Genomic DNA, 12,188 nt, shown 5'->3' with positions numbered 1-12,188 from the left:
TGAAAATTGTCGATTATTTCTCTATTTTGAGAAAATTTTTTATAAATCTTATAATTTTGATCGTATAGTCAAACTTTTGCTAGCAACGATCGCAGTTAACTAAAAATTTACATTAAATTGAAAGTAAAACTTTTTCTTTTTGGAAACTATTATACATAATGTCCACAAAAACAGCAATCTGGTTTTTTGTCTGGAAAGAAAATTTCTGTAAAACCCAAAAATAAATAAAATAATATAATTATGATCATTTTATTAAATGTTTTTGCCAAGATGATTTATTAGTATTCATTGCATCGACCGCTATGTTTGAAGTGATCAGTCAATTGTCTCACTATGTTTATATCGATGTTCCGTTGAACGTGGTCAAACATCTTATGATTATGATCAATGGTAAATATTTGTGCAAAAATAGCTACACACCAAACAAAGTTGACTCCTCTTTTTAATAAATTAACAAAAAAAAAAAAAAAAAAAAAAAACATAAAAATTACGATCGTTTGCTGTTATCAAGTGTTCAACTTTTGCTTTTTCTTGGCAATTTTATTGTAAATTTTTATTATCTTAAATTTTTTATATAAAAAAAAGTATATATACTTTTTTGTTTTCATATTTACATCAATTTTTTTTATTACCGGAAAATATCATAAAAGAAATAACAAAACAAATTTGCAATAATAATAATGATTACTTTCTCAGTTTACACTTGGACAGAATTTTTATGGGAATAAAAGCAAAAGTGTTTTAAAAAACATAAACTAAAAAATGTTTAAAAATTGCTGCTTTTAAAATTTGTAAATATTTTCGTACTATTATTTTAAATGCTATTGTAGCAAAATTCCTATTTAACTGCTATATATGTTTCACTATTCATTCTTTACCACCATGCTAAAGGTCAATTGGTCGATATTTATTGCATCAGTTTTTCTACATTTAGTTGTTTTGTATTGAACTTTTACTTACATTTATAATTCCGGTCTACAAAAACAATCGCATGTTTCTTGTTAAAAAGCAGCCTAAGGTGCAAAAAATCCCAGTTATAAATTGTTTTTATTTTTAGTTAAAATTAACAAGCAATACACACAAAGAAATTACAAAATCTGCTCTAGATTTTGACAGATCCTTGAGGCAATTAAACCGCAATAAAAATGGACTTTTGCAAAATGCGATTAAAACCAAAACAACAAAAACCTCTAACAAATGAAACAACAAAAGTTATAAAAAAACAACAGTTACCGTACGATATCAATTTGTTGCTTTTATTATTATTGTTGTGTTGCAGTAGTTGAGACCGTTACAAATGAAAATCCAATAGGGTTAAAAAAAAAATTTATAAAAACTTTGATTTGGTTTCTTTTGCTTTATTCTTTCATTTTGTTTCATTCTCTCATTTTCCATGATTCAAAAACAGATTTAAATAGAATTAAAATGGTTTAATTGTTTTCAGTTTGTTGAATGAAAAGAGAGAAAAAATAGTCTGGTCTATATAGATATTGCTTTATATTACCTGTAATCTCTTAAATTCAATAGTCTCCTTTATATACTAGTCTATAGTTCATACTAACTATTCTCCCAATCTAATCACTAGTCTCGACTATATTCTATTCTAGTATTTGATATAATCTACTTCATTCTATAGTCTCGACTGTAATCTGGTCTACAGTCACGTGTATAGTCCCAGATGTACTCTAGTCCAAAGTCTCAGATATAATCTGGTCGAACTATAGCCTAGTCTAGTCTAAAGTCTCAACTATAGTCAAATATATAGTTTTAAATGTAGTCTAATATATATATATAGTTTAACCTATATTATAGTCTATAGTTTAGTCGAGTCGAGTTCATAGTCTAGTCCATAATCTAGTCTAAAGTCTAGTCTATGGTCTATTCTATAGTATAGTCTCTAAACTAGTTTATAGTCCGTTCCACTTTATGATGTAGCCTATCTTTAGTTTAGTCTATAATCAAGTCTATAGTCTATTCTTGTATTTACTATATTCTGCTCTATTCTAGTCTAAAATATATTTATGTCTCAATTATAGTAGAATATAGTCTATTCTATAGTACTGTATATAGTCTAGCCTATAGTCTAGTCTATAGTCTAGCCAATAGTCTAGTCTATAGTCTAGTCTATAGTCTAGTCTATAGTCTAGCCTATAGTCTAGTCTATAGTCTAGCCTATAGTCTAGTCTATAGTCTAGCCTATAGTCTAGTCTATAGTCTAGCCTATTTTCTAGTCTATAGTCTAGTCTATAGTCTATTATATAGTCTAGTCTATAGTCTAGTCTATAGTCTAGTCTATACTCTAGTCTATAATCTAGTCTATAGTCTAGTCTATACTCTAGTCTATAGTCTAGTCTATACTCTAGTCTATAGTCTAGTCTATTCTATAGTCAAGTCTATAGTCTATTCTATAGACTAGTCTATATTCTAGTCTAGTCTATAGTCTGGTCTATAGTCTATTCTATAGTCTAGTCTATAATCTACTACATAGTCTAGTCTATAGTCTATTATATAGTATAGTCTATAGTCTATTATATAGTCTAGTCTATAGTACATTATATAGTGTAGTCTACAGTCTAGTCTATAGTATATTCTATCTATAGTCTTGTTTATAGTCTAGTCTATAGTCTAGTCTATAGTCTAGTCTATAGTCTAGTCTATAGTCTAGTCAATAGGCTAGTCAATAGTCTAGTCTATAGTCTAGTCTATGGTCTAGTCTATAGTCTATTCTATAGTCTAGTCTATAGTCTATTCTATAATATAGTCTATAGTATAGTCTAGTCTAATCTATAGTCTAGTCTATAGTCTATAGTCTAGTCTATAGTCTAGTCTATAGTCTTGTCTATAGTCTAGTCTATAGTCTTGCCTATAGTCTAGTCTATAGTCTAGTCTATAGTCTAGTCAATAGGCTAGTCAATAGTCTAGTCTATAGTCTAGTCTATGGTCTAGTCTATAGTCTATTCTATAGTCTAGTCTATAGTCTATTCTATAATATAGTCTATAGTATAGTCTAGTCTAATCTATAGTCTAGTCTATAGTATAGTCTAGTCTATAGTCTGGTTTATAGTCTAGTCTATAGTCTGGTTTATAGTCTAGTCTATACTCTGGTCTATAGTCTATTCTGTATTCTATTCTATAGTCTAGGCTATAGTATATTCTTTAATCTAGTCTATAGTCTAGTCTATAGTCTAGTCTATAGTCTAGTCTATAGTCTAGTCTATAGTCTAGTCTATAGTCTAGTCTATAGTCTAGTCTATAGTCTAGTCTATAGTCTAGTCTATAGTCTAGTCTATAGTCTAGTCAATAGTCTAGTCTATAGTCTAGTCTATAGTCTAGTCTATAGTCTAGTCTATAGTCTAGTCTATAGTCTAGTCTATAGTCTAGTCTATAGTCTAGTCTATAGTCTAGTCTATAGTCTAGTCTATAGTCTAGTCTATAGTCTAGTCTATAGTCTAGTCTATAGTCTAGTCTATAGTCTAGTCTATAGTCTAGTCTATAGTCTAGTCTATAGTCTAGTCTATAGCCTAGTCTATAGTCTAGTCTATAGTCTAGTCTATAGTCTAGTCTATAGTCTAGTCTATAGTCTAGTCTATAGTCTAGTCTATAGTCTAGTCTATAGTCTAGTCTATAGTCTAGTCTATAGTCTAGTCTATAGTCTAGTCTATAGTCTAGTCTATAGTCTAGTCTATAGTCTAGTCTATAGTCTAGTCTATAGTCTAGTCTATAGTCTAGTCTATAGTCTAGTCTATAGTCTAGTCTATAGTCTAGTCTATAGTCTAGTCTATAGTCTAGTCTATAGTCTAGTCTATAGTCTAGTCTATAGTCTAGTCTATAGTCTAGTCTATAGTCTAGTCTATAGTCTAGTCTATAGTCTAGTCTATAGTCTAGTCTATAGTCTAGTCTATAGTCTAGTCTATAGTCTAGTCTATAGTCTAGTCTATAGTCTAGTCTATAGTCTAGTCTATAGTCTATAGTCTAGTCTATAGTCTAGTCTATAGTCTAGTCTATAGTCTAGTCTATAGTCTAGTCTATAGTCTAGTCTATAGTCTAGTCTATAGTCTAGTCTATAGTCTAGTCTATAGTCTAGTCTATAGTCTAGTCTAGTCTATAGTCTAGTCTATAGTCTAGTCTATAGTCTAGTCTATAATAGTCTAGTCTATAGTATAGTCTATAGTCTAGTCTATAGTGTAGTCTATAGTCTAGTCTATGGTCTAGTCTGTAGTCTAGTCTATAGTCTAGTCTGTAGTCTAGTCTAAAGTCTAGTCTATAGTCTGATTTATAGTGTTGTCTATAGTCTATTCTATAGTCTGGTCTATAGTCTAGTCTATAGTCTAGTCTATAGTCTAGTCTATAGTCTAGTCTATAGTCTAGTCTATAGTCTAGTCTATAGTCTAGTCTATAGTCTAGTCTATAGTCTAGTCTATAGTCTAGTCTATAGTCTAGTCTATAGTCTAGCCTATAGTCTAGTCTATAGTCTAGTCTATAGTCTAGTCTATAGTCTATTCTATAGTCTAGTTTATAGTCCATTCTATAGTCTAGTCTATAATCTTGTCTATAATCTAGTCTATAGTCTAGTCAATAGTCTAGTCGATAGTCTAGTCTATAGTCTAGTCTATAGTCTAGTCTATAGTCTAGTCTATAGTATAGTCTATAGTATAGTCTATAAAATAACTACTCATAGAATACTTTATACCTAAAAGTACAAGCCAATAAATTTTCAAGTCTCTGGGAGTGACATGAAAATATGTAAGTTGTTGTTTTAGTGTTAAAATCAAAATTCTTTACAAAACAATTTTATGGTGAAAATGTCTATATTGTGTTTAGTTTTGAGCGATTTTCTGTGTGTGATAGATAAAAACACCTTAAAACGAATGTTGTTAAAAGAAAAGAACGGTTTTGTATGCCGTCTGTAAATACAATTTAATGTTCAAGATTCCTTATAAGTAAATATAGTTTTGGTCACACAGGATTTTTTATAATTTTTTAAGGCCTCATTTTTCAATGTGTTTTTCAAATTTTTTACCAACAATTCCAGTTTTTTTTTTTATTTATTATAAAAAATGGCAACAATTTTAAACTTGTAGTTGTTGTTTTTTGTAACCATTACAGGTGCGAAATTAATTATTTATTACAAAATTTTAGGAAATTAAAAAAAATAATTGTTTTTAAAATAAAACAGAATAAAATATATAATCCAATAAAAAAGCAGAAAGAGAAACATGGTAGGTAGATATTCTTTAGGAAACGACTATAACTAAAAAATGATTTTTTTATTTTTAAATTCTTTTGTCATATTTCAACAAATTAAATGATAGTTCTCTTTTAACTAATCAATTGGGATTAATTTTTTTAAAACAAATGATTTAGATAAAATATATTTTTTTAATATGGCCAAAATAATTACATAATTAGAATTGAATTGTAACTAGTTAATAAATTTCAAATTAATTAAAGAAATTTAATTGCTCATTATTATTTATTATGTTGTTTTGTTTAACAATTAATAAACATTACTTTTTACACACCTTAAACTTAATTTAAACTTTCAAATGCATTTAAAAACTTTTTGCCAAATTAATTAAGAGCAAATACAATTTAATGGAAAAATTTTAAATCGCAAAAATAAAATCAATTTTAGAGTTTAAATAAATAATGATCATAAAATTAACTGGTTTTCTTTGAGATGAAATGTCCTTCAAAATTACGAAATAAATTAGTTGAAAAATAACAAACATCGTCTGCGTTGTAGTATGAATGCAGACGCAACGACATCAATGTAAAACATGCTACGTTCAAGTTGAAAACTATGGTAAATTTTTACAGGGTGTCAAAGAATTATTAAGACAAAGAGAATTTTATGTAATAGTTATTACATCATAAAAAAATTTACGATGCTTAGAGTCTTCAGTAAAGTTACCAAAGACATCCTTACCCGGGCCGTGATCAACATAAGATTGATAGTTCTTAGGAATTGTTGCCAATTTGACGTTTTTCCCTTTCAATCTGCCCTTAAGCGTGAATTTTTAACCAGCGTTTGGAGATTTCACAAATCATAGTTTATAGTCTGAGTTAGCGTATATTTTAGTCTGGTCTATAGTCTAGTCTATAGTCTATTGTCTAGTCTATTGTCTAGTCTATAGTCTAGTCTATAGTCCAGTCTATAGTCCAGTCTATAGTCTAGTCTATAGTCCAGTCTAAAGTCCAGTCTACAGTTCAGTCTATAGTATAGTCTATAGTCTAATCTATTGCCATGTCTATAGTCTAATCTATAGTCTAGTCTGTAGTCTAGTCTATTGTCTAGTCTGTAGTCTAATCTATAGTCTAATCTATAGTCTAATCTATAGTCTAGTCTGTAGTCTAGTCTATTGTCTAGTCTGTAGTCTAGTCAGTAGTCTAGTCTATTGTCTAGTCTATAGTCTAGTCTATAGTCTAGTCTATAGTCTAGCCTACAGTCTAGTCTATAGTCAAGTCTATAGTCTAGTCTAGTTTATAGTTTAGTCTAGTCTATAGTCTAGTCTATAGTCTAGTCTATAGTCCAGTCTATAGTCAAGTCTATAGTCCAGTGTATAGTCCAGTCTATAGTCCAGTCTATAGTCTAGTCTATAGTCCAGTCTAAAGTCCAGTCTACAGTCCAGTCTATAGTCTAGTCTATAGTCTAGTCTATAGTCTAGTCTATTGTCTAGTCTGTAGTCTAGTCAGTAGTCTAGTCTATTGTCTAGTCTATAGTCTAGTCTATAGTCTAGTCTATAGTCTAGCCTACAGTCTAGTCTATAGTCAAGTCTATAGTCTGGTCTATAGTCTAGTCTAGTTTATAGTTTAGTCTAGTCTATAGTCTAGTCTATAGTCTAGTCTATAGTCCAGTCTATAGTCAAGTCTATAGTCCAGTGTATAGTCCAGTCTATAGTCCAGTCTATAGTCTAGTCTATAGTCCAGTTTAAAGTCCAGTCTACAGTCCAGTCTATAGTCTAGTCTATAGTCTAGTCTATAGTCTAGTCTATAGTCTAGTCTATAGTCTAGTCTATAGTCTAGTCTATAGTCTAGTCTATAGTCTAGTCTATAGTCCAGTCTATAGTCCAGTGTATAGTCCAGTCTATAGTCCAGTCTATAGTCTAGTCTATAGTCCAGTCTAAAGTCCAGTCTACAGTCCAGTCTATAGTCTAGTCTATAGTCTAGTCTATAGTCTAGTCTATAGTCTAGTCTGTAGTCTAGTCTATAGTCTACCCTATAGCCTAATCTATAGTCCAGTCTATGGTACAGTTTATAGTTTAGTCTATTGTCTAGTCTATGGTTTAGGCTATAGTCTAGTTTATAGTCCATTCTATAGTCCAGTCTATAGTCCAGACTAATCTATAGTCTAGTCTTTTGTCTAGTCTTTAGTCTTGTCTATAGTCTAGTCTATAGTCTACTTTTTAGTGTAGTCTATAGTACAGTCTGGAACCAAAATCTGATTGTTCTTATAATCTGGCTAGAACAATCATGCTGAAATCTATTTAGTAAACTTAAGGTAAGGGCGCAAACGATATTTCGGAAGGAAGGATTTATGTGGATAAGATAAAATCTAGGACCGATTTAGCTTTTTTCTATTGTTATGCTCGGATAGACATCACTAAGTATAGACTCCGAAATGAATTGCGAAACAAAGGTTACGGATTCTTATTTTTGGGTATTTTATCCCCCTGTAAGTGTGTGCAATAAGCAATACATCGGCATAAATTTGCAATTAAACCACTTATTTGCTTAATTTGTGTATATCAGTTGTATAGTAAATATTACCTTTTGTCTGCCATTATAATCTTTGGTTTAATATAAAGATTTAAACATTTAATTTTTTTTGTATATTTCAAAATTGCATAATACATTTTTATAATAATAATCGTAGTAAATAAATTGTAAAAATAAATAATAAGATGTTTTTGTTGCACTTACCGAATGCCAACACCAAACAAAACCAATTGACCGCAGCCATATTTGATTATTGTGAATAAGAGTGTTTGGATGTGTGTGGCCAATTGCGGTTATTTTTTTACTTTGCTTTTGTTTTCTTTTCTAATTCTGCTTCTTAGTTATAAGAGCAATTATGCGTCTGTTGCTGTTGTTGCTATTACAAATGCAGTGTTACCAATAATTGCAAAAGCACTAAGTTGTTGAATTGTGTTTTGTTTTTGTTGTTTATTTTGTGGTCAAATCCCTATTAAGTTTTTGTAATTTTCTTTTAAATTAAAATAGTTTTCATTATGTATTTTCTTTTTTTTTTTTTGCTTTGTAATAAATAATAGTTTGGTTGGTTAATTTAATATTAAATGATATTTGTATTTAAAATAAAACATCATTGTTAAGCTAAAATTGCACTAAAATTATAAGAAAAATTCACTTATAAATTGTTAAGGCTTTATTTTTTATAAATTTATAACAAATTTATATTGTTATTATCTTATTTAGTTTATCTTTAGCACGTTTTTTTTAATTTATAATTTATTTGATGTTTTATTTTGTTTCTTCAAAGTTGTAGTATTTTTTTGTTAACTTAATATTTCTTTGTTTAAAATCTTGTATTATTAATATTCATGAAGTTTGTGTTTAATTCATTTAATTTTATTTGTTTAAAATTTTTATGTTTCTTGTTTTGGGATAGAATTTATTTAATTTTTTTAAGAATTTGGGTTTTTTAGAAAGTGAACTTTTTCTTTAATTTTTTGTTGTTTATTTATTTATGTTATTTATATAAGCCAATAACAATACAGTTAAAAACTCAAATATATTGTTAATAAAATATATTGAAAAACTAGTTTTCTATTGGAATTCCATTCAAATAAATTAAAAAAGAAACATCTTTATCTCAAAACAAGCTACTGACAAGTTTGTTAGCGTAAAACAAGTGTAATTCAAAATAACAATTAAACTTAAATTCATTAAATTGATAAGAACTGTTTAAGTAATTTGAACTACTTGTGGTTCAGATGAGCCAATTTTGAAAAGATAAATATTGTTTCATCTATATTCTTTAACAAACATGTTCTTTTGACAGTTATCGATTTATTATTATGTTTAGTTTAATATTTGATAAATGAATTTTATGTTAATTTTTTTCTTTTTTTTTTTTCTTTTAAATTAATTTTCTAACATAATCTTGTTTAAACAATAAAGTTTAGGCTACTACAAAAATGACCTCAATATTTGATAGTTTTAAAAATGTCTCAAATCTATCACTTTATAAAACAGAATTTATCGAGTTTGTAAAAAGAAAATTTAAGTAAAATATTTCTATAAAGTTCTATGATCGAAAAAATATTATGAATAGAAAATCAATTGAATATTTTAAAGAGAAAAAAACTCGGCAATGACTTGTACTTATACAACCTCTTACTTTTCAAAGACTACTACACACCTTCTACATTACATTTAAGTACTCATAATGACTTACGTAAAATCAGATTCATAAGTACTTTAATTTGAATTTTGCTGTTTTATTTGATCGCGTGCTATTAAATAATGAGTTGAAATTCTAATGAATAAGTAGTGAAAAGTGGCTTTTTGACTCATTACTTTTCAATGCAAGTTTTTGCTGGGGAGTTTATACGGCAGTTTATATAAATATAAAGTCAAACTCGTTTATAACGAATCCGGTTATAACGAATTCTCAGTTATTACGAACTATTTCTCCTGTCCCGACATTTTGATAACTATTTTCAGCCAAAATAATATAATATATATAATTAGGCATATAATCTGGACCATAACCAGACTTATAATTTGATCAATAGACTAATCCATAGTCTAATATATAGTCTAGTCAATGGCTAATCCATAGTCTAGTCCAACGGTTCCCAAAAGGGGGTCTGCGGACCCCTAGTGGTCCGTAGCAAAATCCTAGGGGGTCCGCGAAGACGAACGAAAAAAATCATGAATAAAAAATATTCTCTATATGTTACAAAATATTAAAAATATCTCCAAATTTTTCATAAATACTAAAATACACAATTTTTATTCAATAATCCCAGATTTGTTGGTGACTCTTTGAATTTTATTGTTTCGGTCGTTTATCAAAATGAAGCTAGGCGCTACAAATTTATTGTTTCACTTTTATAAAGTAAAGTATTACGTGACTTGTAATTTTTATAAATATATATGTATCGAAATAAATGTTTTTATAGCAGATGGATAATGATTTGCCTTAGAATTAAATACTGATACTGGTATCCCGGAATATGAAGTTAGGTCACATTTCATAATATTTTTTTAAATTGCAAGCAAAAGTGTTAATCTAGTTAATTTTAAATATAAATATTCCATTCCAACGTGATACACAGATTTTAACTTCATTTTGTTGTCCAATATTATTAAATCAACATCAGAAAATTCATAGCGTTTTGCGTAAATAGTCAAAACCACGCAGTAAAATAATTCTTAGGTATTTTAAAATTCAAATTTAAGATCCAAATTCACAGTACATTTGCAAAGAGTTCAGGTCATATTTTATGTGGGTAACGCATTCCGCAACAACATCGAAGAAGTCTAACTTTCACATATTTTCCCGAAAACTTAGCTTACATACTCAGCTCACTCCTATGCAATCGCAAAAAAATTTAGAAACATGACTCTTTAAGCACATGTCGACAATACTTGTTAAAGAAACCTTTTCTCTACCTTGACGAGAAATGAACATGAAAGCTCTCACGATCATAAAATTAAACATCATGTTAGAAGTCATTCTATATTTAAAACCATGAAATTGAAAACATCTCCGAAATACTAAATGTTCTCAATGTACGGGAATATTTTATAGGGTTTATGGACCAGGACTAAGACAATTTTCGGACGAACAATTACACAGTGATACAGCAAAAAAATGCAGGGGTTCTCATATACCAATTCCATTTCGTTATAGTCCATAGAGTAGGAATTTATTTTTAATTTTTCCCGATCACTTCGTTTAGTTCCTTTTTAAGAGCAAAAGTTGTGAAAAAGAGCTATTTTTGAAGTTTTAACTTTAAAAAAAATATTTCCAAAATTTATGATTAATGTCTTGGTTATGGCCATTTAAGTAAAAAAACTAACACTTTTTTTACAATTTTTAATTTTCATACTGCTCTACGTTGGCCATGAAGCAGTAACTTTAGCTTTTATTACATTTGAAAAAAGGCACATTAAGTTGGGTTTCCAATAATGGTCAATTTATGATAATCGATGAAAAAGGTTATGAGTTGTGCTAAGTTTTATAAAAATATAGCATATTTCTTCCATACAAAAACGTTCATGTTTCTGGTTTTCTTTGTAACAAGTTTAAAAAATGTTTATAAACATTTTTATACAAAAATTAATTTGTATGGAGAAAACCAAAAATTCGAGAAACATGCTATTAGAAAAATTGGCATAAATCATCCAGTTTTTCATAGATTTTTATGAAATAACAAGTTTTAGAAACCTTCCTTTATGTGATTCTTCAGGAAAGTAATAAAAGATGAACTCACTGCCTCATGGTCAAAGTAGAGCATGATGAAAATGAAAATTTTTTAAAAAAGTGTGAGTTTTTTTACTTAAACGACCGTAACTCAGACATTTGACCATAAATTTTGGATTTCTTTTTTTGGATTAAAAGACACTTGTATCATTGTATCGGATTTGAAAATCGGATGAAAACTACTAAACTTATGATTTTTCAAATTTAAAACTTCAAAAATGGCTCTTTTTCGCATCTTTTGCTCTTAAAAAGTAAGTTAACGAAGTGATAGGGGAAAACTAAAAATATATTCGTACTCTATGGACTATAACGAAATAGAATTGGTATATGAGAACGCCTGCATTTTATTTTTCTTCACTTTTGTAGCACAGTGTTATTTATAACAATAATATATCAAAATATGTATGGGGGTCCGTGAAATTAAATAAATTCCTCAAGGGGTCCGCGAAGTAAAAAATGGTGGGAACCGCTGGTCTAGTCTATAGTTTATTCTATAATCTAGTCTATAGTCTAGTTTATAGATTAGTCTATAGTCTAGTTTATAGATTAGTCTATAGTCTAGTTTATAGATTAGTCTATAGTCTAGTCCATAGTCTAGTCAGTAGTCTAGTTCATAGTCTAGTCTATAGTCTAGTCTAGTCTATAGTCTAGTCTAGTCTAGTCTATAGTCTAGTCTAGTCTATAGTCTAGTTCTAGTCATTAGTCTATCTCGTCTATAGTCTAGTGTCTATGT

The 12,188-nt window shown here is 28.8% G+C and overlaps 2 protein-coding genes across 5 annotated transcripts in view; one reads left to right on the top strand and one right to left on the bottom strand.

Moving 5' to 3' along the window:
* The window catches only part of LOC119600355 (RING finger protein 17), a 183,435-nt gene that overhangs the window by 66,488 nt on the left and 104,759 nt on the right, over positions 1 to 12,188 (top strand). The window lies entirely within an intron of this gene.
* The window catches only part of LOC119600356 (histone-lysine N-methyltransferase, H3 lysine-79 specific), a 77,585-nt gene that overhangs the window by 62,833 nt on the left and 2,564 nt on the right, over positions 1 to 12,188 (bottom strand). For all 3 annotated transcript variants that reach the window (XM_037950523.1, XM_037950524.1, XM_037950525.1), the window contains exon 2: positions 7,924 to 8,345. In XM_037950523.1, coding sequence (XP_037806451.1) covers positions 7,924 to 7,963 — 40 coding nt within the window. In that variant the 5' untranslated portion in view covers positions 7,964 to 8,345. The remainder of the gene's footprint in view (positions 1 to 7,923; positions 8,346 to 12,188) is intronic.

This window comes from Lucilia sericata, unplaced genomic scaffold (genome assembly GCF_015586225.1).
Source record: "Lucilia sericata isolate MDLA Ls3-8-SP2 unplaced genomic scaffold, ASM1558622v1 Contig000111F_arrow, whole genome shotgun sequence".
Classification (NCBI taxonomy): domain Eukaryota; kingdom Metazoa; phylum Arthropoda; class Insecta; order Diptera; family Calliphoridae; genus Lucilia; species Lucilia sericata.
Note: the sequence above shows the minus strand (reverse complement) of the source record. Positions and strands in the feature narration are given on the sequence as shown.